General features: G+C 40.0%; 2 protein-coding genes across 12 annotated transcripts in view; both read right to left on the reverse strand.

Annotated features, from left to right (window-relative positions):
• The window catches only part of l(3)80Fg (dnaJ homolog subfamily C member 16 l(3)80Fg), a 554754-nt gene that overhangs the window by 355095 nt on the left and 174895 nt on the right, over positions 1 to 24764 (reverse strand). For 8 of the 10 annotated variants that reach the window (XM_065868464.2, XM_036822415.3, XM_036822413.3 and 5 more), the window contains one exon: positions 5491 to 5671. The exons of 1 other annotated variant lie outside the window; for it this stretch is intronic. In XM_065868464.2, coding sequence (XP_065724536.1) covers positions 5491 to 5671 — 181 coding nt within the window. Of the gene's footprint in view, positions 1 to 5490; positions 5672 to 24764 lie in introns of those variants that run through there. One more of the 10 variants, XM_065868468.2, reaches the window with a different exon arrangement.
• Positions 9243 to 20828, reverse strand: LOC139352970 (uncharacterized). Of its 2 annotated transcripts, none has more exons than XM_070995896.1 (2): positions 13062 to 20809; positions 9243 to 9617 (listed from the first exon to the last, which is right to left on the reverse strand). In XM_070995896.1, exon 1 carries the CDS (start codon positions 14323 to 14325, stop codon positions 13966 to 13968), a length of 360 nt encoding a protein of 119 aa, XP_070851997.1. In that variant the 5' UTR covers positions 14326 to 20809; the 3' UTR covers positions 9243 to 9617; positions 13062 to 13965. The 2 variants fall into 2 exon arrangements, with proteins under 2 accessions (XP_070851997.1, XP_070851998.1); XM_070995897.1 differs by having other exon boundaries at positions 9244 to 9617; positions 13062 to 20828.

Genomic DNA, 24764 nt, shown 5'->3' on the forward strand with positions numbered 1-24764 from the left:
TACCTAGTACGTCGTGGGTATCGGCTTTGGGTTTCCTGTCAGTTCCCCCACCTCCCATTCTGAACGACAAACGAACAGTAGACCCGCACCGCAATGGCTAAATGCGTTACCGTAATGCTTGCGCTCCTGCTCCTCCTGGACTCGAACCTATAAATTGTATTTACATAAATTTCAACAAAAAGTCGTCAGCACGTAGTTTCATAGTATTATAATAAGAAAAGCTCACAGTTCTTGATTTTAGGGAATTCTAGTAAATTTGCCAATGAACAAATCAGGGAATTCTACGATTGTAAAAGACAAAAATTAAAACATCTTAAAGTCAAGACACTATTCTAAGACAAAGTTCTGGTTGAGGTGCCTCTCAGCACTGACAGTCACAGAAGTTGGGCACTTTAAAGTTACTAGTTTAAAGACAAAATAAATAAGTAGGCGCATATTTAAAACTATTTGAGCTCCCTGCTCTATAAAACAGTCAAATTACTTATAGCAAATAAAGATGAAAGCTTTGCCATACTTAGGTGCATCCACTCCGATACCGCAGGCATCGAGATGGTTGACCCTGATAATATTCCTTTAGGAATATGAAAAATAATGTCGTTGGGCACCAATGCCCGAGTCCTGACAGGGACTTGGGCCGATGTTCAGAGACCATTTGCCGGCATAAGTTACGTCGTTTTTGGGTCGTGGGATCTTGGTAAGCCTCTCTCTTTTCCATCATAACGAGAATAAATATTTAAAGTGCCTGGAAAATAATATTAGTTCGACAGTCGTCAGTCCACACTGTCCCACAAGCTTAGCTGTCGCTTGATCGCCATAAAATCGGCCTGAGTTTTGGCCATACTCCCTCCCCATCACACATTTGTGTGCCAATTGATCGTCGCGGGCCGCGCAATACGATCCCCTATTGTCAAGGCTGTCCGTCTAAAGTTATGTCATAGTTCTTGACCTACTCCACTTCTCGCTTCAGCACACCACCCCTTGTTAAAGGTCTCGCACTCCGTAGTTTTGATCCCTTTTTACATTATAAAATTATTAGGAAATATATATCGGCGTCCGCCGTGAATGAGTAATATAATGTTGGCTGATGCATATGAAAATTAATTAATTGACGATTATTTTGTTAGCGGTGAGTATCGAATTTACCACCTTTGAAGGTGCACACATCAGCAAAATGCTGGCTCTTGCAATTGTACATACAACGACAAGGCTGATTCTTGCCGCTGAAAAAATTTATAGTAGTCTATAAAACTGGAGGATACAGCACGAATATATATATAAGTTTGTTAATGAGAAAGGAACCGTGTTCCGACGAACTTACTTCCTTTTTAAATCCTGGGCGATGAGATCTCGACGCTCCGGATCCTGGGCTTTGGAAAATATTATATTGGATATATACATACTATATATAAATATACGTGCACCAAAAAATGGCTGTTCTTAAGTATACCAATTCACTTAAACACAAAATATATAGATATATTATGCCAGAGGCATGCGACTTCTTCAACGGCTGGTGGAGAGAACTCGCCTTCTCTAATTGTTCATCGTGAATCGCACTTTGTCTATCGATTCGGTTGGTTTAAATGTGTTTTTAACGCATTTTTGAATGCTTTCAATGTTGTTTTTTTTACTTTCACTTGTTTTTCAATTGTAATACTTAAGGATATTGCTCTTTGGTTACGCAAAGGTTCACTTTAGCTTTGATTGGCTCTATTAACACATTTATATTGCATCACTACTTTCTCTGAAGTATGATATTGGTCACTACGCTTTTGAACGGATGGCTCCTACAACTGAACAATTTTCAGGAGCATGGAGTACTCACGGGTACTGCGGCTACAAACATCACAGTATGTCAGATGTCGTCCTTATTGTTGATCCTCTTTACGTTCTTTAATGACAATGGCGGTACTGGTCCGACACATATGATTCTTTCGAGCTGCGATTTGTGTTCTTTTGAAGGACTGTTGGATATGGTGGCTGGTCCTAGTGGCAGAAGACTCCGTGGACGACTACCCCAGGGAAAGTCGCCTTCCCTCGGAGCTACCGGCTTCCGTCAGAAAGACACCCAAATGGATACTCCCCTCTTTTCTAATTGTCTAAGGTGTTTTATACCAGACTAGAGCTTTTACTTGGTTGCCGGTATGGATCGGATCACCTAGGTGTTCCCCCCTTGGATTACTATTCCTCGATATCTGCTTTTTTGCCGGCTACTGGAGTATGGTTACCAGTAGGTCGATCGTGGCCGTTGTTCGGGCCACGCGACACTCCAGAATTGCCGAATTGCATTTTCTTCTGCCTTTACCAGTATGAGTCTGGTTAGTCAAGTGCACCCCTCCCCCGACTCAAGGTTCGTCGTTGTTTCTCTATGTGAATTTTTCTATGTGGAGAGCATACGTAACAAAACTTTCCAATTAGGAAAGACTCTTCTAGGTATAATCTACAAGCATATGTGAAGTCATTTATGATTGACTCTCAGAAGTGACTTCGGCGACACTTTTAGAAGTCACTTCGACGAAGCTTTTCGAAGTCACTTCTGCGATACTTCTGGAAGTGTCGCCGAAGTGGAACATTTTTCCCGAAGGGAGTACCTTCTGTGATCCAAATGCGACATCGCGGACGATAGCTTTCATTTTCTTGAAGTTACTAAATAGTCCCTTCCGCGATAGAGAAGGCTTGCAGGGTTATGAGTGATGTCATGCAGATGTTTAGTACATAAACGTAAACGTGTAATGTATATAGGTTACGTTTTGTCTGGCAAAAATTGTATTTCTATGGCAAAATAACTGCAGACTCAAGTTATAGGTAAGAAGTGGATATATTAAGTTGCGGAAATGGACGCAATACTCTTCTTAAAACGGGAAAACTGAAAAAAACGTTAAAAATCGACACAGGAAAGCAGTTTTATTTGGAGCATAAAATAAAAATAAACAATAATCATTTTTTTTATTTTTATTATTTAACTAATTATGATTATTTTTGACGAATGTTATAAAAATCACAAACTCGAAAATCATGATGCGTATGTCCGTCCTAATCGACTGATTTTTTTAATCAAAAAACTGTTCAATAATTATTTTTTATAGTCTCTGATCTTAAATGAGTAAAATTAGGTGCCAGACGGGCAATAATATGTGTATTATTGTAGACTTCTGGCCTCTTTGCTTTTAGCCTTTCATGACCGGTAATCGTTAAAAAAAACCTGTTAAGGGAAAGGCGGATTTGTTTACTTCCTTCGATCGGCTTTTCTTAATATTGTTTACATTGTTGAACGTTGATGCACTAAGAGCAGTACAAACAAGTGGCCCAAATGACACCAAGCACGTGCTTGTTACGCGCGGGCCCATTTTTATTTCGGGCAATTACGGTTCTCCAGGAAGGTACATAAAACAAAAAAGAGAGGACAAAACTTAGATCAACAAGACTAAAGCTAATGAGCTAAAATTTCAGTTTTTAATACAGGGATAGAAGTTGCGGAACAAATTAAATGATATAAGTTGATATAATTATTAGAGAGAACGCAAAAGGGCTTGTGCTGACTAAAATTAGATGAACCTCATTGGCAAGTTGATAGATAGTAGTTTCGCATAAGTCTAACAGGAACATTGAAAGTTAGGCGGCTTACCAAATCTTCAGAATCAATATCGCCTCTAATAAGATTATTCATAAAAATAGTACCAAGCATAGTTCTACGGTTTACTAGACTAGGCAAATTCTTTAGACCAACGCTTTATAAACCCAAGAACACTTATAGCTTTATTTACAGTAGAGGTTATGTGGGAGTAAAATTTAAGTTTAGGATATAGGAGAATACCTAAATCGTTTACTGAGGTCCAGGGACATGTTCTGAAGAGAGTAACTCATGAACGTTGGCGTACCCCTATAAAAAATCATTTAAGATAGTTTAAATTCAAAAGGTTGTACTGACACCATTCCTGGAATCTATTAATGTCTGACTGCAAGCAGAAACCAGCCTTCTTCCAGTCGTGGTCTGTGTGTATATGAGTTGTATTTCTAGACCACTGTCAGGGAGATCAGAACAATTTCTGTCTGTCTTCTCTATTTGGCTGGGGTCTTTTATACCGGACTAGAGCTTTTGCTAGCCCCCCATATTGGACGAATTAACTAGGTGTTCCCACCTAGGGGTACTGTTTCTCCATTTTCCCTATTTTAGGAGTCAACGACCGACCTGTGCACTTTGCCACCTTACTGGAGTACGGTTACGAGCAGGTCGATCGTGGTCGTTGTTCTGGCCACGCGACACACGTGAGTTGTCGAATTGTATTTCTGTTTTGCCCTTATCAATCTGAGTGTGGTTAGTCATTAGCGGCCCCTGCCCTCTACTTAAGACAGTTGATTTGCCGGGGTTAATCTTTCTATAGGGGACGGCGTACGTAACGGACACGGAGATATCAAAGAGCGGTAATAATGCGTTCAAATGTTTTATTAATTGCAGACAATTTGGAGATTCCTCTATAGTTCAGAACATTAACCTTCGCACCCTTTTTGTGGAGTGGAATAATAAAAGAATCTTTCCAGATAGTAGGAAAAACAGATGATGAGATAGACAAATGAAAAAGTTTAACAATGGGTTTACAAATAGTTCGGGCACTAAACTTAAGCACACACCCAGGGAGTCCATCTGGCCCCGGAGAATAGGTTGGCGTTATAGTTTCTAAATCACTTAAGAGAGAACTTTCGGTGATTACAGGAGAAACAAGGAAGAACGCTATAGTTGAGTACCTCGACTATCAGATACCCGTTACTCAGCTAATGGGACCAAAGGGAAATGGAGATATGCAAGCAAGATTGAAATGCGCCACCTACCCGTGATCTAAATATATGGTTATGTGGGCGGTAGACAGATTTAACCGTTATGCACGTTAGAATGGGCGTGGCAAACTATTTTTTGGATCAATCGATAGGTATTGATGAGACCAATACATTTCAGTTAAAATTTTGTATTTAGCATGAAAATTGTGGGCGCCACAGGTTTGGTCGGTTTTTGAGCGTTAGAGTGGGCGTGGCAATATTTTTTTTGGGTCAATCACTACTTTTGCAATATCTTTACAAATGTGGACGACAGATTTAAGAGTTGTGGGTGGGAGTTGTATGTATTAACGAAATCAATACATTTCCGTTAAATATTTTTTTTTTAGCCTCTTGGGCTAGTGGGCTTGGCACTTTGTTGATACAAAAATCTATAGAATTAATTGATTATTCATAACTTTAAAGTTTTTACAGTTTTCGAGATCTCAGCGTTGATACGGACGGTCAGACGGATATCGACTTGCCTAGTCTCTTTTACTGCGTTGCAAAGTTCTGACTGAAATCATTATACCCTATGCAAGGGTATAATAAACTAAGTATTATTATGGTGTACTTAAAAAGTTTTTTGGTGTGTGCAAAAAAAATTACAAATAACAAAAAGCTATTCACTTACATAATTTATGTATTCTGGTGTGTGTGTAAAGAAGAAAGGTATCTTACCCAAATGCGATGCGGTCATAGAATTCGAATGCGGTAAGTAGGTACCGCAGCCTAATCAAACTGCGAGGCTCAAACATTAAAGCTCTTACTCGGTTGTCCATCCATCCACCAAGAAATTCATTAAAATTGTCATTATCGATGCGTTGAAAAATTTTAAATGGTAACTTTTTACGTATAAATTCTGTAATATAAATTAGTTTGAAAAAGGTGTTATGAAAACAGCAAGGTAGCTCTTAATATGTTATTTAAATTGACATAATGTATAATCACGAATCACGTGTCGCCACTGAAGGTATCAAATAAAAATTATCTCTTACGACTATGTTCTCAACGAAAGTCGAAAGTGATGTTTATAACATGTTCTCTCATACAGAAAATTGTTGTACACTTTTTCACAAATTTTCACAATATACATACATTTGACAGCTCTAGTCCTTGGTAATAAAAGCCCCCGGACCACAAGAAAGAACACAGTTGAAAAATTTCAAAAAAAGATTTTAAAAAATACAGATACCCCAGGTTTTTTAAAAACGAGCAATCAAATGATTTCGAGATTGTTTCGATTATTTGCTTATTATTTTTTGTAAATTGCACGAATTAAACCATTTTCGGCATGTAGATGGATATTGATAACACGGTCAACAAAATGGATTTTTTAAAAAGTACAGGCCTGTGGTCATTATTATGTTAATATATACGTAAATAAGCATATCGCTTTTGATCCTAACGTGTGGTATTCGTAAAATTGCGGCTTGGAAGAAATATCACATTTAATGTGTTGAAGAAAGATATCTTTGAGAGTTTGTACTCAATTTTATTGATATGAACATATAAGCAGGCTTTAAAAATACCAGAAAAAAAATGAGCCCCAAAGTATTATACAAGCATTTAGAGCATCTTCTGTGAATTTTTAAGACATTAACCAACATCCTTCGAGGTATAATAGTGGTAAGTGTCTTAAAAAATCGGTAATATACGCCTCCAAATGCATCTAAAATCTTTTGGGGATCATATTTTTTCTCGTATTTGTGGTAGTGGTTCAAACATACACCATGGACAATATAAATTTCTACAAATATTCGGCGGTTCAGCTAAGAAATGGCTTTCCGTATTGGGATTGCCAACACAAGGCCTTAAATACGAATTGATTGCTCGTCTCGGTCGTGAAGACGCAACGGAAGAGAGGAAAAGTCTTAACGCCAACGACGATACTGGGAAAAGTCTTGACGCCATCGAGGATTCTGGAGTAGATCAAGATGACGTCTCCAACCATGAACTCCATGCCGCCGACAGCAACGATCCGGACAATGGACCACCAGCCACACAGGAAATGTCTTCCGAGAATGCTCTTCAGCAACATGAGCTTATTTATATAATTCGGCAGTTGCAGGCAGAGGTTAGTGCGCATCGCAAGTTCTTGCAGAAAACGCAGCCACGTGGTGCCGCACAACAGCAACAACAACAAGCAGTTGACAATGGTGGTGGCAACTCCGGCGGTGCAAACGGGAACCCATCGGTTGGCAACCCTGCCAGTCTGATCGTTTCACGTTTCCAATGTGAGAGCTAACTTTGACAGGGCCTCAGGTTCCCTGCTAAGTTTTTCGGCTCCATAAAAAAATTACTACTTAATTCTAAGCTTACTTAACAAAATCTAAATCAAATTTGTGATTAACAGCACTCTGTCATTGTATTTCGATCAATAAATTAAAGAAGTCAAGAAAGCCTTTACGACAACTTTTACTAGTCTTTATTTGGTCTTTATCTTTTTTGGACAGATAGCTATCATGGACTTTGTCAGGGACTTGAAAAACCGGCAAAAAGACAGGTCTAGGTTGAATACGAGTAAAAAAACAGATTTTAAAAAACAGATAAAGATTGCAATAACACTTTAACACTAATAAATTCAGTTCCCATCACAAAAATTCGGCAGTGTGGAAGTCTATGCGCCTAAATGTGGAATGAGTGTACCACTTGCGGACCGTCCAAGTAACCAATTGTTTAGTGGGTGTAATCTTTTTAGTCTTTTTCTATTTATAGGTGTGGAAAGTGTGAGAGCAAGTATGCTTGTGTGAGAGACGAGCCTTGATCTGTAGCGAGTGATAGTCTTAGTGATAGATGTACAAACAGGATGATTTTGAGATCTCGAAAAAATTGTACTGTTTCTTGGATAGTATGGGGCGTTTATCATGTCTTAAAATCTTGGCTTGCTTCTTTTTATAGTGACCCAGATGTGTATACCCCAAGGGGGGCATTTTAAAAGAAGATATCTTACGATCGTGTAAAAAATTAAATTAAAGAAAATTCGGCTTCGGGATACTTAGTTTTTTATCCCAACGGGTGGTATTTGTGCAATCGCGTTCTGAAAAGGTAACATTTATTGTTTTGATTAAAGATACTAATTATACTCAATTTTATTGATATGCAATAAACTGCTTATGTGCCCTTCTAGATTTGCGTCTAAGGTTTCATCATATCTTAAGTCGATCACAGCTTATGGTAATTTAAGTAATCTGTTAATCTGTTAAATAATTTGATGTGGTATAAAAAATATGAGGTCCAAAATATTTTACATGCAATTGGAGGCGTGTTTTTTCGAAGTTTTAAGATACATTATAGAATTTTTTTTTAAACATAGAATGTTATAATATAGGAACCAGAATATGGGCCTCCATTTAAACTTTAAAAGCCCATTACTTGGTCGAAAGATCTCGAATTTTGAAACGGAATACCTTTATGTGGTTTGTGTAAAATTTTTGCTGTTATCTGAATTCAAATATTAAACTTTAAAGGTGAACATTTTGACTGTTTTTATGTGATTGATTTTAATTTTGCTAAGGCTTATAAAAAATGGGCCTACATGTAAACTTTAAAAGACCTTTACTTGGTCAAAAGAACACGTATTTTGAAACGGCCTACCTTAATGGGCTAGTGGAACGGTTATGCTGTCAAAGGTTTCCAGAAAATTAGCCTTCATTTAAATTTTCAGAACTCATATCTTGGTCAAAAGCACTCGGATTTCAAAATGCGACACCTTAATGGGTTTGCGTTGTAATGTTCGTGTCCTTAATTTAGCAAGAGGATCTACCTGCCATTTTCCAAGTGCGCTTCAGAAAAATAGTTCAGCTTTTATGCATGCCACGGCATATTCTATCTTTAAATATTATATATTTAAGACCGGACGAACTTGCTTGAGTGTACGTTTCTCACGCCGCGCCGCCTCAGTGTGCGCGCATCTTTATTCGGCACTCAAAATAAAGTTTTCCGACTTGTCCCAATCTTTTGCATACATTTGGTGGGACGAACCAACATTGTCTCAGTTCGTTACAACATAATTTAAAAATAATAACAGGAAAATCCTGCTTTTATTTTTATTTAATATAACCTGTTTTAATTAATTCTGTGGAAACTCATTTAGGTCCCACGACAAACTTTTTAGGGTTCAACAAGGATTATGTTTAGAACATTATAATAATTTTTAATAAAAAAACAAAATGCTGAATTGCTGAAAACCGCGATTGAACATTTTTTTAAGTTCGGACTATAAGTCGATACGTTCACAATGAATCACTCATATACATATATTTTGGAGACCGAAAAATAAAGAGACTTTGGGCGTTTTTTCAATAAACAATGCAATAACCTATTGTTAATTATTATTGTTTTACCGAGACCTCAAAGTAGTCGACAAATGAAGGATTGAAATTTTTGGTTTAAATTAATTTCTATAAAATGTTTATTTTGTGTACACTTTTGTAAGATTGCCACCATTTAAAAAATATGAAAACATAAGGGTTTTTTTTAAGGACAGCGGAACAATGGAATGAAAAATAAGGTCAGTTTCGAGAGCACTATATATTTACGCTATTGAGTTGGATTAAGAACGGATTTTAAATAAGATAATTAAGTTATTAATTATGACTACTCGTCGATCCTTCGCTGCCACCGTCTCTGCCACTGCTGCCGTTTCTGCTGACGTTCTTTATTATCATTGGTTGCTGGTCTTCATCGCTGTCGCTGTTGGCCAAGTTTTATTGTCATTGGCCGAAGCATTTAAGTTATTGTTATTGATGTATGCACTTGGCTGAGTTCGATCAACTTTGGAAATTGGCTATTCTGCATTCAGCTATCTGTCCGAAAAAGATAAAGACCAAATAAAGACTAGATAAAGTTGTCGTAAAGGCTTTCTTGACTTCTTTAATTTATCTGATCGAAATACAATGACAGAGTGCTGTTAATCACAAATTTGACCTGTCAAGCGCCAAAACAGAGCATGCTGTGATTATTGCTGTTTAGCTTTTGTTTCCGTTAGAATTCAGCTGTCATTTTATCGAGCCGAAAAACTTAGCAGGGAGTGTGAGGCCCTGTCAAAGTTAGCTCTCATATTGGCAGTCAAGTAACCAAAATTTCTTTAGCTGGAACCTGTCTGATTAATAAATGTTAGCCGGATGTCGAGAAATTGGCCCAAAATAATACAGGAACACAAAATTGAACTTTGTGAAATTTCCAGAAACCATTTATCATTTTCTATGATAATTGGGTCCTTTTGGGTAAAGGCCTCATACCAACTTTTGTGTTCTCATATACAGGTTCCGCGACATAGCTAAGAATACTCAATACCGGTGTTTGCCCACATATAGACTATCTCAATACATGACAGCATCCCTATAAACTAGTCCCTATCTTTAACCATTGCCTATGTCATTGGAATTTGACGACAAAGATAAAACTCCTTTATTCACAATTTCTCTTTAAAACAAGAAAGAAAGTTAACTTCGGCAAGCTGAAGCTTGTATACCCCTGCAGATATAATTATTAAATTTAAAAATACTATGTCAGAAAACACCGAAGCTATAATTTTTATACCCGTTACTCGTAGAGTAAAAGGGTATACTAGATTCGTCGAAAAGTATGTAACAGGCAGAAGGAAGCGTTTCCGACCCCATAAAGTATATATATTCTTGATCAGGATCACTAGCCGAGTCGATCTAGCCATGTCCGTCTGTCCGTCTGTCTGTCCGTCCGGATGAACGCTGAGATCTCGGAAACTATGGGAGCTAGGCTATTGAGATTTGGCGTGCAGATTCCTGAGCTTCTTACGCAGCGCAAGTTTGTTTCAGCAATGTGCCACGCCCACTCTTACGCCCACAAACCGCCCAAAACTGTGGCTCCTACAGTTTTGATGCTAGAATAAAAATTTTAACATAAGTGTATTCTTCTCATCAATACCTATCGAGTGACCCGAAAAAAAAATTGCCACGCCCTCTAACGCCCACAAACCGCCCAAACCTGTGACGGCCACAGTTTTCATGCAAGATAAAAAATTTTAACTGAAATGTATTAATCTCGTCAATACCTATCGATTGATCCAAAAAAAAATTTGCCACGCCCACTCTAACGCCCATAACGCTTAAGTCTGTCTACCGCCGGTAGGTGGCGTATTTAAATCTCGATTTGCTGCTTGCATATCTCCATTTCCCTTTGGTCCCTTTAGCTGAGTAACGGGTATCTGATAGTCGAGGTACTCGACTATAGCGTTCTTCCTTGTTTTCATATTATTTTCCTATGTCGTCAGATTTTGATAAAATTAAATTCGAAATTCAGAACTAATTAAAAAATGTTATTTCCAAGCGTAGGAGGTTTTAAGTTAAAAAACACCGATGCTATAATTTCTTTCATATTATTTTCCCACCAATTTTTGGATCGTTCCTATGGCAGCTATATGATATAGTCGTTCCATTTTGATAAAATTAAATTCGAAATTCAGAACTAATTAAAAAATGTTATTTCCAAGCGTTGGAAGTTATGTTAAAAAACACCGATGCTATAATTTGTTTCATATTATTTTCCCACCAATTTTTCCATCGTTTTTATGGCAGCTATATGATATAGTCGTTCGATTTTAATAAAAGTTAATACCAAATTAAAGAAATAAAGAAATAAGACATTTGGGAAAGTTTCAGCCCGATAGCTTTAAAACTGAGAGACTAGTTTGCGGAGAAACGGACGGACAGACGTCAGACGGACATACGGACATGGCTAGATCAACTCGTCTAGTCATGCTGATCAAGAATAAATATACTTTATATATGGGGTCGCAAACGCCTCCTTCCTTGCGTTGCAAACTTCTGACTGAAATCGTAGTACCCTCTGCAAGGGTATAACTTGAAATGGTTCATAGAAATTTTTGGCTGTGTACCTATGTAATTTATGGCCACCAATAAAATTTGTTCTAATTACAAAAAAATTTTGTTCTAATTCACTGAATAGACAATTGATATAGTAATTGTATTAGATCCGTCTAAAGTCAAGGTATCTAGAATTGACGCACTTGTTGTTGAAGAAGCCGATATCATCCCACATTGGAATTGACAATTTGTTTCCCCTACGTTGAAACCTATTTTCCTTTCTTTTCTTGTAGCAGGATTGCTACGTAGTAGTATGTATGTATGTGTGTGTTGTTATATTCCTTCTAGATCATTCCTGTAAGTTCTAAGAATAAGTTGTTGTTGTTGTGCGATGCCGCTCACTGTTCTCTATCTCTCTCTCATTGCTCTCACACTCTTCCAATGAGTCGGGAGTTGATGCGGATCGTGAGCTGAGAGCGAGAGCAGTTGAACGCCGACCGTGATCCTGAACAGACGAAGTTGTAAAATAAAAGTAAAGACTGGAAGTACATATATATATTTGTGTTGGTGCTTAACTTGGGGGAAATACATTATACCACTACATTCCTTAACTAAAATGAGCTGCTTTCGTAAATATAATAAACTAAACTGAACTACAACTTTATACAATTGCATGGATATTGATAAAGCCACTGAACTATTCTATAGCGACTTAAACTCTCTTTTTGATGAACGCGTTCGTGGTAGTTTTACAAGAAAACTATACAGGCTTCCTCGGTTTTTTACAAATGCGCTTCAAAGTTAAAAAGTCTTAAAACAAACACTTATAAAATGTACAAAAACTAATGTAAGTCATCTGATTTCTCGAGATATGATATTACTTCCTTAGCATATGATAGCGGTCCCTAACTTCCCTAGGGTTCCTGATAGTCTTCCTCCAAAATTAAACAATGCGCTGCATGGACTTGGAAACCTTAAAACAAACTCTTCGAAAAAGGACAAAAGGTCGGGTAAGTCATTCGATTTTTCACGATATGTGGTGGTTCGTACCAACTTACAACAGTCATTACTATTTTAAGAATTTGAACCGATGTAAATTTGATTTTGCAAGGGATCCAAGGCAGGTTTATGAATTTGGTAATGCGATGGTATCTACGGATTATGACAACTACGCTAATCACTTTAAAAGGGCCAATTTTTTTCCATCAGTAATTATCGAAACTTATTAATTAGGTTGTTTAGCAACTGCAACTTCAACCTATTTTCCTGTGCCAGATGGACCCCCTGGGTGTTTTTAGTTTTAGATCAATCACGCCTGCTCTAACTCACATCTATTGTTATAAATAGATTTAAACAAGAAAGGAAGTTAACTTCGGCAAGCCGAAGTTTGTATACCGTTGCAGTATATAATTTGCTTCATATTATTTTTCCACCAATTTTCCTTACTCTTCGTCGCTGGCGTCTTCGGCGTAGGGTGTCGGGTGATACCGGTCGTCGTCGTTGCGCCCGCAAGGGTGTTACTCCCGGCTGCTCATCCATGACCCGGCTGGACTCGGGTGACATTGATAGGGCTCCGGGTAGATGCGACGTCCGGCCGCGTCCGTATATTGGGGAGAGACTCCCTCGACTTGAGCGGGTGCCGACGTCGGCTCGCCTCTGAGTCGCTATCTGGTGCGCAGCTCGACGCTGCCCGGCGGGGTGGTGTCCTAGCGCTGGACCCTAGAGAGGGTGTGGTCGCTTTTCCAAAGCCTCCTGGCTGGCGCCTACCCGTCGGGCATAACCGGGTGGATCTCTCGGCGTACGCCGTTCCCGGACGTAGCCGAGGGTCTCGTATGGTCGTCGACTGGCGGTTACCCGGGGAACTAAGTTCAGACTCCCCATCGCTGTCGCCGGACGACAGTACTATCGTCTCCATGTCCGCCCGTTCGATTTGTGGAAGTAGTAACTAAACTAGCTTAGTTCTATTGATACTTAGCAACAGGGATAAATGGGCAGCAGGGAAAGAATGTCCTAACTTCATTCTTAAGGTCTTAATGGTTTACAACGAGTTTAAGTCTAGCGGGGACACAAAGGGAGATTGGGGTACTTATAATCATTCCCCGTTGCTAGTGTCGGTCGGTTGACATCTTTGGGATTGCCCGGTTGGTCGCCGGTGTCCTCCTTGGCGGTTTCGCTGTCCTCATCATCGATGTTACCTGTGGAAGAAGAGTGGAATGCTTTTAAGTATCCAATATTGGCAAGCCGCCCCTTCCACTGGCCGGGTAGGCGGATTCGGACGACGTTAGGCGAAGGAAAGCGACCACTTTATACGGCCCGTCAAACTTCGGGGCGAGCTTCGCTGCAAACCCTTCTATTGCTTTAGACAGATGGTGTTGCCGCACGAGGACCAGTGAACACATTTCGGGCTTCCAGGTTCGACGACGCAGGTTATAATGTCTCCCCTGTTCTCGGCTAGCTTTTTGTAGGTAGGCGCGATCTGAAAGACCTCCTTCAAGCGATCCGCTCTCTCCGATGGGCTCTGGGGCGATGTTGCTGTTCCGGGGGTCACGCTGTCGTACCAGGATCCGGGTAGCCGTGGTTCTCGAGCTTGTAGGAGAAACGCTGGGCTATACCCGGTCGATTTCGGGACACTTGTGTTGAGTGCGAGTGACAGTTCTGGTAGCAAACTGTCCCAGGTGTTTTGTCCATTCTCCACGTTCTGGGCGATCATCGTCTTGACTGTGCGATTCTCGCGCTCGGTCGGATTCTCTCGTGGGCAGTATGGGGCGGTGAATTTGGGTTCCACTCCCGTTTCCTTAAGGAAGTCCTTGAACGCCTTGCTGGTGAACTGTGAACCGTTATCGCACACCAGTTTCCTCGCGGCTCCGAAGTGGCTGATGATCCGTTCGCGGAAGGCTCGTATCAGAGTCGCCGTGGTTGCCTTTCGTAGAGGTACCAGCTCGACCCAATTGGCGACGACGAGTGGTATTCCCCTCTTTGTAGCGGGGCAGCGGTCCGACGAAATCCGCACACAGTATGCCAAAGGGTTCGCTGACCTGTCTCGTTAGCATCTTTCCGGCTTGTTGTCGCTGTTCTGACTTGTATTTCTGGCACGGGATACATTGACGTACTTGTGCGAGATTCTGATGATCGTCTTCCTAACGCCAAGATGTCCGGCGGTGGGTGCATCATGGCATTCGTGTAGGATTCGAGCTCGATGTTCGGCTGCTACGCACAGCTTCCACGGTACGTAGTCCTGGTCATCTGGACGGTGGCCGAGGTGGCGATATAGTTCTCCGTTTTCAATGATAAAGTCGGGGAACTTCTGTGGGTCGTCCCGAACGTCCTTCATCTTTCGTTGCAGCCACTTGCACTGGTGCTCGCCTTGCGTAAGTCTCTGTAAGTGCTCCAGAGGTTGTCGGGATAGAGCGTCGGCTACTACGTTATACTTCCCGCGGCGGTAATGTACGTCGTATTGATATTGGTGGAGTTCTAAGGCCCATCTGGCAATCCTTCCGGTTGGGTTTTCTATTTGGTCAAGCCATTTCAGGGACAGGTGGTCGGTGATTAATTCAGCTCCGCGGCATCAAGCTTGCGGCTGACGTAGGCAATGACTCGTTCCTGGCCGTCGATCTCCTGGTTTAGTACTCCCCCGAGTCCGTAGTCGCTGGCGTCAGTCTGGAGTGTCATCTTGACGGAGAAATCTGGGCATGCCAGCACCGGTGCGTCTGTCAGTAAATTTTTCAGGAGATCGAAGGCACTCTGTTGCTCCGGCTCCCACTTCCACCGTTGGTTTTTTCTTAGCAGGTTCGTTATGGGCTGGACCACTGAGGCGAAGTTGGGCACGAATCGCCGGTACCATGAGGCCATCCCGAGGCATCTCCTCAGCTCCCATAAGCTCGTGGGTGGGCTGGTCACTGATAACATGTCCGAGGTAGGCCAGTTTCTTCTTGAAGAATGAGCACTTTTCCTGGTTGATGCGCAGGTTGGCTCTCCTCATTCGTTCAAAGACTTTGCGCAGATTGTCCATGTGTTCTTCTAGGCTGGCTCCAATGACAATAATGTCATCGATAACGCGAACGCGTATGGGTCGAGGTCTGGCCCGATCACGCTATCTAGAGCACGCTGAAATGTTGCCGGGGCCGAATGCAAACCGAAAGGCATGACTCGCCACTGAAATAGGCCTCGTCCGGGTACCGTAAATGCGGTACATGCCCGGCTGTCTTCGGCCATGGGTATCTGCCAATATCCGTTGCGTAGATCCAGGGTCGAAATGTATTCGTTTCTCAGTCGCTCTAAGATGTGGTTAATACGCGGCAACGGATATGCGTCCGGGATGGATTATGCGTTTAGTTGTTGGTAGTCCACGCACATGCGCCACTGGCCGGTTTTCTTCCGGACCAGAACCAAGGGGCACTGTGCGGGCTACGCGACGGTTCGACGGATGTTCTCGGATTCTACGAGGGTTCTACACTCCGGATGTTCTCGGAGTCTACGAGGGCTCTACACTTCGGATGTTCTCGGAGTCTACGAGGATTCTACACTCCGGATGGTCTCAGAGTCTACGAGGATTCTACACTCCGGATGTTCACGGAGACTACGAGGATCCTACGGTGGGAGCTCTCGGCCGAGATGCCGTTGATCTGGGTCGAGAAAGGGTAGGGGAAGGAGGAGGAGGTGTAGGGGTAGAAATAACACACGGGGTTTTTAAGTTGCAGGTTTGTATTGGCAATTGATAAGAATAGGGGGCACTGGCTGCTTCCCCCACAATGGGTATGCTAGCTTACGTGTATTTTGGTGCGCTGGTCGGTGTTGCGCAGATCGGCAAGAGCCTAAAACACTAACGAAAAGGTGCGGCGTCGGGCGCGGGCTCGAATACGTAGGGCTGACTTGAGTCCCCGGCTTATCGGCGCGTATCTTGTCACGTGTGTGTCGGTCGTGGTGTGCCGGAGGGATGCCCGGACACACGTCCACTCTCGGCGAAAAGTCAAAACGGAAGAGGCCGAGCTTAGGAATCAGAGATCGCACTTCAGTCGCGCGTCGCGCTCGCTGAACCACTTCCCCGCTATGGGTGGTGCTATCGATCGCGGGCCTCACGAGTGCGATAGCGCGTTAGGGGGCTTTGTCTAAGGTGCGTGTCTTGGCTCAAAATTAATACTAGTTTAATTAGTTTCCTTAGTTCCTATTATTTTAATTCATAACGCTGAACTTCATGTCCGATCTTAAAGCTAACAGCGAAACTATGACTATGATTACAATAAACTAAATAAGAATGAATAGGATTTGTGCACCCTTGTTTTAGCGCGTTACAGTATGGCAACACAGGTTTTGAGTGAGTTTTCTGGCGAGTCGTGTGCCCGCAAATGGACTACTCAAATGCAAAATATCGCGACCATTTTTGGAATAAGAGGAAAATTCGTAAAGATGCTAGTGCTGAGCAAAATAAAAGCAAAAGCTTATGAGTGGCTGCACGGAGATTCAGACCGCGTGTTGCTACCGTTGGATAACTTAATTGCAGAGCTGATCTCAACATTTGGCGGAAAATCATCGAAGTTGGAGATATGACGCAAATTCGAAGGGGGCAAATGGAAACAAAGCGAAACTTTCGGGAGTTATGTCGACGACAAGATAATGCTTGCAGATGAAATGTTGAGCTGCATCATCGAAGGTATTCCCAATCAAGGGCTACGTAATCAGGCGCATATTCAATGCTTTGTGGATATTGGGCACATTAAGAGAGCGTTTGCGGATATAAGCTTGCCAAAGTTATATGGAGTTGGCAGGCAACGACATCAACGGAGCAGATAGTTAGCGATGATGTTAGTGATGAAAAGCTAATAGTTAGCGATATTGTTAGTAATGTAATAGTAATTTTTAGCGATGTTAATCATGGAATTAGTGACAGCAGGGAAACTGTTAAAGAAATTTTTAGTAAAATCAGAGATGATGAAAAAGTTACGGATAAAAATTATATTGAGCCGGATATAAATCTAGTGGAAAAAGAATATAAATTTAACGGATGAAAGTGTAGAATATAAGGTGGGTGATCATGTGAATTATAATGTTAGGTGTCAATTTGTTAAGATGGTGGAAAGTTGTTATGTAAATAAAGAAAGGCCAAAGGAACCAGAGGTTAGATGCGAAATGAAATTAAGATTAGAGGATTCGAAACCATTCAATTGTTGGCCCAGACGTTTAGCTTACACAGAAAAAGAAAAATTACAGGTGATATTAGATAAATACTTAAGTGAAGGAATTATAAGGCCAAGTGAATCCGAGTATGCATCCCCAATAGTGTTAGTTAAAAAGAAAGCAGGGGATTTACAACTATGTGTAGATTACCGAAAGCTTAAAAAGACAATGGTTAAAGATTATTATCCGTTACCTTTGATTGACGATTTATTAGATACGTTGGTAAATAAAACAATGGAGGAAAAGATATTATACAAATATCAAAATGAATTATGTCATTTAGGTAGAGATAAAGTTATGGATGCTATTGCTAGGATGTATTGGTTTACGAATATGAAAGAGAAAGTGCTCAGACATATTGAAAATTGTATAAGATGTAAAGCACATTCGCCAAAGTCAGGGAAAGGGGAAGGTCTGTTGCACAGTATACCAAAAGGAAATCGAAATTATACATATTGATCATTATGGACCGGTTGATAATGGAAGAGCAAAAGAAACATTTTTTTTGTGGCTATAGACGGATTTACTAAATATTTTAGGCTATATGCAACAAAAACGACGATCACAAAGAAAGTAATTATAGCATTGAAAGACTACTTTAGGTCTTACAGCAGACCAACTTGTATAGTTTCGGTTAGGGGAAGCTGTTTTACGTCAGAAGATTTTAGAAAATTTATGGAAGAAAGTAATATTAAACATGTTAAAAACTATACATATTGATCATTATGGACCGGTTGATAATGGAAGAGCAAAGAAACATCTCTTTGTGGTTATAGACGGATTTACACAAAGGAAGTAATTACAGCATTGAAAGACTACTTTAGGTCTTACAGGTCTTCATAGGGGAAGCTTTTTTACGTCAGAAGATTTTGAAAAAATGTATGGAAGAAAGTAATATTAGCCATGTTAAAATTGCGACTGGTTCACCTCAAGCCTATGGGCAAGTGGAAACGATTAACCGAATTGTGGGACCAATAATAGCTAAATTAGCGGATCCAGAAGAGAAACTGCATTGGGACACAGTTGTGGAGGATGTTGAGTTTTCATAGCACAAAAGCCAAGTAAGATGGGGTTTGGAATTGAGCAGAAAGGAAAAGTTATTGATGAATTGAGACAAAAGTTAAAAAAATTAGATAATGTTAGTGACGGTTCAGAAGCACAAAGAAAATTACAAAAAGACAACGAACAGAGATATAATGAAAAAAGGACAAAGAGTTCGGAGTACAAGGTGGGAGTTGCGAGACAGCTAATACCTAAACACAAGGGCCCTTATGTTATAGATAAAGTTTTGAGGAATGATAGATATTTGATAAAAGATGTTGAGGGTTTTAAATTATCGCGTTGCCCTTTTAAAGATGTCTGGAGTAGCCAAAATATTAAGCATTGGATTGGAAAACGAAAATAATATTGTAAATATATCTAAGAATTTGTAAATACAAAATTAACTTATAGAAACTAAGATAAATATAAGCTGAAATCAATTGTAAGTTAACACAAGATCAAAGGGTCTTAAAATGTCAGGACGGCCGAATTTTAGCAGGATTGCTACGTAGTAGTATGTATTTATGTGTGTGTTGTTATATTCTTTCTAGATCATTCCTGTAAGTTCTAAGAAAAAGTTGTTATTGATGTACGATGCCGCTCACTGTTCTCTATCTCTCTCTCATCGCTCTCACACTCTTCCAATGAGTCGGAAGTTGATGCGGATCGTGAGCTGAGAGCGAGAGCAGTTGAACGCCGACCGTGATCCTGAACAGACGAAGTTGTAAAATAAAAGTAAAGACTGGAAGTACATATATATATTTGTGTTGGTGCTTAACTTTGGGGAAATACATTATACCACTACATTCCTTAACTAAAATGAGCTGTTTTCATAAATATAATAAACTAAACTAAACTAAAACTTTATACAATTGCATGGATATTGATAAAGCCACTGAACTATTCTATAGCGACTTAAACTCTTTTTTTGATGAACGCGTTCTTGGTAGTCTTACAGCAAAACTAAACAGGCTTCCTCGGTTTTTTACAAATGCGCTTCAAAGTTAAAAAGTCTTAAAACAAACACTTATAAAATGTACAAAAACTATGGTAAGTCATCTGATTTCTCGAGATATGAAATTACTTCCTTAGCATATGATAGCGGTCCCTAACTTCCCTAGGGTTCCTGATAGTCTTCCTCCAAAATTAAACAATGCGCTGCAAGGACTTGGAAACCTTAAAAAACCTCTTCTAAAAAGTACAAAAGGTCGGGTAAGTCATTCGATTTTTCACGATATGTGGTGGCTCGTACCAACTTACAACAGTCATTACTATTCCATGAATTTGAACCGATGTAAATTTGATTTTGCAAGGGATCCAATTTGTTAGTGCGATGGGATCTACGGATTATGACAACTATGTTAATCACTTTAAAAGGTCCAATTTTTTTCCATCAGTAATTATGAAAAGTTATTAATGATGTTGTTTAGCAACTGCAACTCCAACCTATTTTCCTGTGCCAGATGGACCCCCTGGGTGTTTTTAGTTTTAGATCAATCACGCCTGCTCTAACTCACATCTATTGTTATAAATGAATTTAAACAAGAAAGGAAGTTAACTTCGGCAAGCCGAAGTTTGTATACCGTTGCAGTATATAATTTGTTTCATATTATTTTTCCACCAATTTTCTGATCGTTAATATGGCAGAATTCAGAACTAATTAAAAAGTGTTATTTCCCAGCGTAGGAGGTTATATGTTTCCCACCAATTTTCCGATCGTTCCTATGGCAGCTACAGGATATAGTCGTCCGATTTTGATTAAATTTAATTCGAAATTCAAAACTTATTAAAAGGTTATATGTTAGAAAACCACACTTGTCGCTCTAATCAAACAAAATTGAAAAGTGTCGTATAATTTTGTTACAATTGCAGGCATAGCAAAAATGGAGTTTTTGAGCTTTTGTTACCGCTACTTGAAAACGCAAGATGCAACCAAAAACAAGGAAGAACGCTATAGTCGAGTACCTCGACTATCAGATACCCGTTACTCAGCTATATGGAGATATGCAAGCAGCAAAGCGAGATTAAAATGCGCCACCTACCGGCGGTATACAGATTTAAGCGTTATGGGCGTTAGAGTGGGCGTGGCAAATTTTTTTTTGGATCAATCGATAGGTATCGACGAGACCAATACATTTTAGTTAAAATTTTTTATCTAGCATGAAAATTGTGGGCGTCACAGGTTTTCGCGGTTTGTGTATATATATTCTTAACCATGATCACTAGCCGAGTCGATTTAGCCATGTCCGTCTGTCCGTCCGTCCGGATGAACGCTTAGATCTCGGAAACTATAAGAGCTAGGCTATTGAGATTTGGCATGCGGATTATTAAGCTTCTTACGAAGCGCAAGTTTGATTCAGCAATGTGCCACGCCTACTTTAACGCCCACAAACCGCCCACAAACTCCAAAAAATCGTAATTATGAAGGCGAATATCTCAGAAACTATAGAAGTTAGAGAATTGGGATTTCAGATTTAGATTCCGTAGCCGTGTACGCAGTGCAAGTTTGTTACGCAAAGATGCAACGCCCACTTTAACGCCCAAATCTGTGGTGCCCACATTTTGTATGCTAGATAACAAATTTTAACTGAAATGTATTAGTCTTGTTAATACCTATCTACTGATTCAAAAAAAGCTTGCCACGCCCACTCTAACGCCCATAACGCTTAAGTCTGTCTACCGCCCACATAACCATATATTGAGATCGCGGGTAGGTGGCGCAATTCAATCTCGCTTTACTGCTTGCATATCTGCATTTTCCGTTGGTCCCTTTAGCTGAGTAACGGTCGCTATAGTCGAGTACCTCGACTATCAGATACCCGTTACTCAGCTATATGGAGATATGCAAGCAGCAAAGCGAGATTAAAATGCGCCACCTACCGGCGGTATACAGATTTAAGCGTTATGGGCGTTAGAGTGGGCGTGGCAAATTTTTTTTTGGATCAATCGATAGGTATCGACGAGACCAATACATTTTCGTTAAAATTTTTTATCTAGCATGAAAATTGTGGGCGTCACAGGTTTTCGCGGTTTGTGGGCGTTAAAGTGGGCGTGGCAAACTTTTTTTTGGGTCAATCGATAGGTATTGATGAGAACAATACATTTCAGTTAAAATTTTTATTCTAGCATCAAAACTGTAGGAGCCACAGTTTTGGGCGGTTTGTGGGCGTTAGAGTGGGCGTGGCACTGTGCCGAAACAAACTTGCGCTGCGTAAGAAGCTCAGGAATCTGCACGCCAAATCTCAATAGCCTAGCTCCCATAGTTTCCGAGATCTCAGCGTTCATCCGGACGGACAGACAGACGGACAGACGGACAGACGGACAGACGGACATGGCTAGATCGACTCGGCTAGTGATCCTGATCAAGAATATATATACTTTGTGGGGTCGGAAACGCTTCCTTCTGCCTGTTACATACTTTCCGACGAATCTAGTATACCCTTTTACTGTACGAGTAACGGGTATAATAAGAAGATCAGAATTAAAGCAGAATTAATACAGCTTTCGTTCTGCATACTCATTTTGGCTTTCTTTTGCTTTCCCATTCTCCTACGAGGGTCGAAACTAAAATTGTCGAGGTGTCGTATAAATATGGGCAGGAGTGTAAAATATGCTGATCAGCAATTCTCATATGCAGTGGGTGCTACTGAGCGCCTGGTACTGTTCCCAACTTGGCTACTGCTTGATTTGTTGGGTGTGGTCATGTTGAGTACCTTTGGGTACGAACAAAGTATATATATTCTTGATCAGGATCACTTGCCGAGTTGATCTTTGGGAAAGACATTACATTTTGACGAAACTAACTTTTTATACCCGTTACTCGTAAAGTAAAAGTGTATACTAGATTCGTCGAAAGTATAAAGTATATATATTCTTAACCATGATCACTAGCCGAGTCGATTTAGCCATGTCCGTCTGTCCGTCCGTCCGGATGAACGCTTAGATCTCGGAAACTATAAGAGCTAGGCTATTGAGATTTGGCATGCGGATTATTAAGCTTCTTACGAAGCGCAAGTTTGATTCAGCAATGTGCCACGCCTACTTTAACGCCCACAAACCGCCCACAAACTCCAAAAAATCGTAATTATGAAGGCGAATATCTCAGAAACTATAGAAGTTAGAGAATTGGGATTTCAGATTTAGATTCCGTAGCCGTGTACGCAGTGCAAGTTTGTTACGCAAAGATGCAACGCCCACCTTAACGCCCAAATCTGTGGTGCCCACATTTTGTATGCTAGATAACAAATTTTAACTGAAATGTATTAGTCTTGTTAATACCTATCGACTGATTCAAAAAAAGCTTGCCACGCCCACTCTAACGCCCATAACGCTTAAGTCTGTCTACCGCCCACATAACCATATATTGAGATCGCGGGTAGGTGGCGCAATTCAATCTCGCTTTACTGCTTGCATATCTACATTTTCCGTTGGTCCCTTTAGCTGAGTAACGGGTATCTGATAGTCGAGGTACTGGACTATAGCGTCTGTTCGCATGTCTTTCTTTCTGTCCATTTCTACGGAAACTATTCTCTCAGTTTTAAAGGTATCGGGATGAAGCCTTCTTAAAAGTCGTATTTCTGTGGCAGTTAGTGTATAAGTCGGCACAAACCGGAATGGACCTTAAAAAAATTATTTTTTTAAAAATGTAAGAAAATTAAATCTTTGGTGTTTATTGACATATTAACTTATACTCTTGGAAATATCATTATTTTAATATTCACTTCTACTCTTCGGAAAGTCATGGTTTTAATATATCAGATCTCCCATAGGAACGATCGGATAACTAATGAAAAACTAACAGAAAATAATTAAATCATGTTCTCTTCTACAACGGTATTTTCTGTCATTCTGAATGCCTGTCTGACTGTTCGCCCGCTCTTTTCTCTCCCCACACTGACCCGCATCGTATAGGCAGTGCTAAAAGGCACTAGAAGGCAATAAAATTCGACTATTTTCTGGAATTGTTTCAAGTGTTTTCAAGCGATTATCTTACGTAAATTAAATTCAATTTTAAAGCTGAGTAAAGTCTATTTATCGAGACACTCGACTATAGCGTTTTCATATTTTTTTTTTAATTTAAAATAATGTTGAGGAAAGTGTTAAAAGGGAGAACATGGAAAATATTATCGTCATCGCGTTTACATGTAATAAACATAGCTGCAAGAATGTAAAATAAGAAAAGAATGTGCATATGAATATATCTTCAAAGAATAAAATGTTATAAAAAATTTTCATTTTAGATAAGGTAGTATGCGCTTAGAAACGCAGATTATCGGGGGCCACAGAAACCGCGCCGCTCTGAATGGGGATAGCTTTCTCATAAGCTTTAATAAAAATGTCTGACCACTTCAGTGCTGCCGATTTCTGTGGAACCCCGTAAGAAAAGTTTATAGGATCACAGTTTCTGACCAAAATTATACAATTTTTTAAGCAGAAAGGAACATCTTGTAAATGCAAGTCAAAATGTAAAACTAAACCATAGGAGTCATTTTAATTCCAAAATAGGTTTTGTTGTGGAGCAGTTTTTTGTTCTTTTTTTTATTAGTTCCCAAAATCCAAAGGATTAACGAAGCTGCAACACCTTTGGTATCAATACAATAAATAATAACTGAAACGCAATACTTCTATAGTAATTTTTTTAAAAATTAAATTTTTGACTTACATCGTACCATATGTACTAATGAAGCGCCCACTTAAAATTGTTACGCGTAGTATACAAAAATTGTTTATTTCTCTAAATGGGATTGACCAACGATCGGTTTTAAAACCAGTCGCATTACTGCTTGAATATCTCCATGTCCCTCGCACTTCCCTTAGCAAAGTAACGGGTATCTGGTATTTGAGGCACTCCGCTGTAGTCGAGTTCTTTCTTGTTTTCTGTTGTAGTGTTTTTGACTATGTAAACCACTTACTTTGTTTTGTTTGATTGGATGGGCC

The sequence above is a fragment of the Drosophila suzukii genome, chromosome 3 (assembly GCF_043229965.1).
Source record: "Drosophila suzukii chromosome 3, CBGP_Dsuzu_IsoJpt1.0, whole genome shotgun sequence".
In the NCBI taxonomy this organism is placed as follows: Eukaryota; Metazoa; Arthropoda; class Insecta; order Diptera; family Drosophilidae; genus Drosophila; species Drosophila suzukii.

Coding starts and splice junctions, on each gene's coding strand:
- LOC139352970 (XM_070995896.1), bottom strand. CDS start 14,325: ATGATCGCCCAGAACGTGGAGAATGGACAAAACACCTGGGACAGTTTG.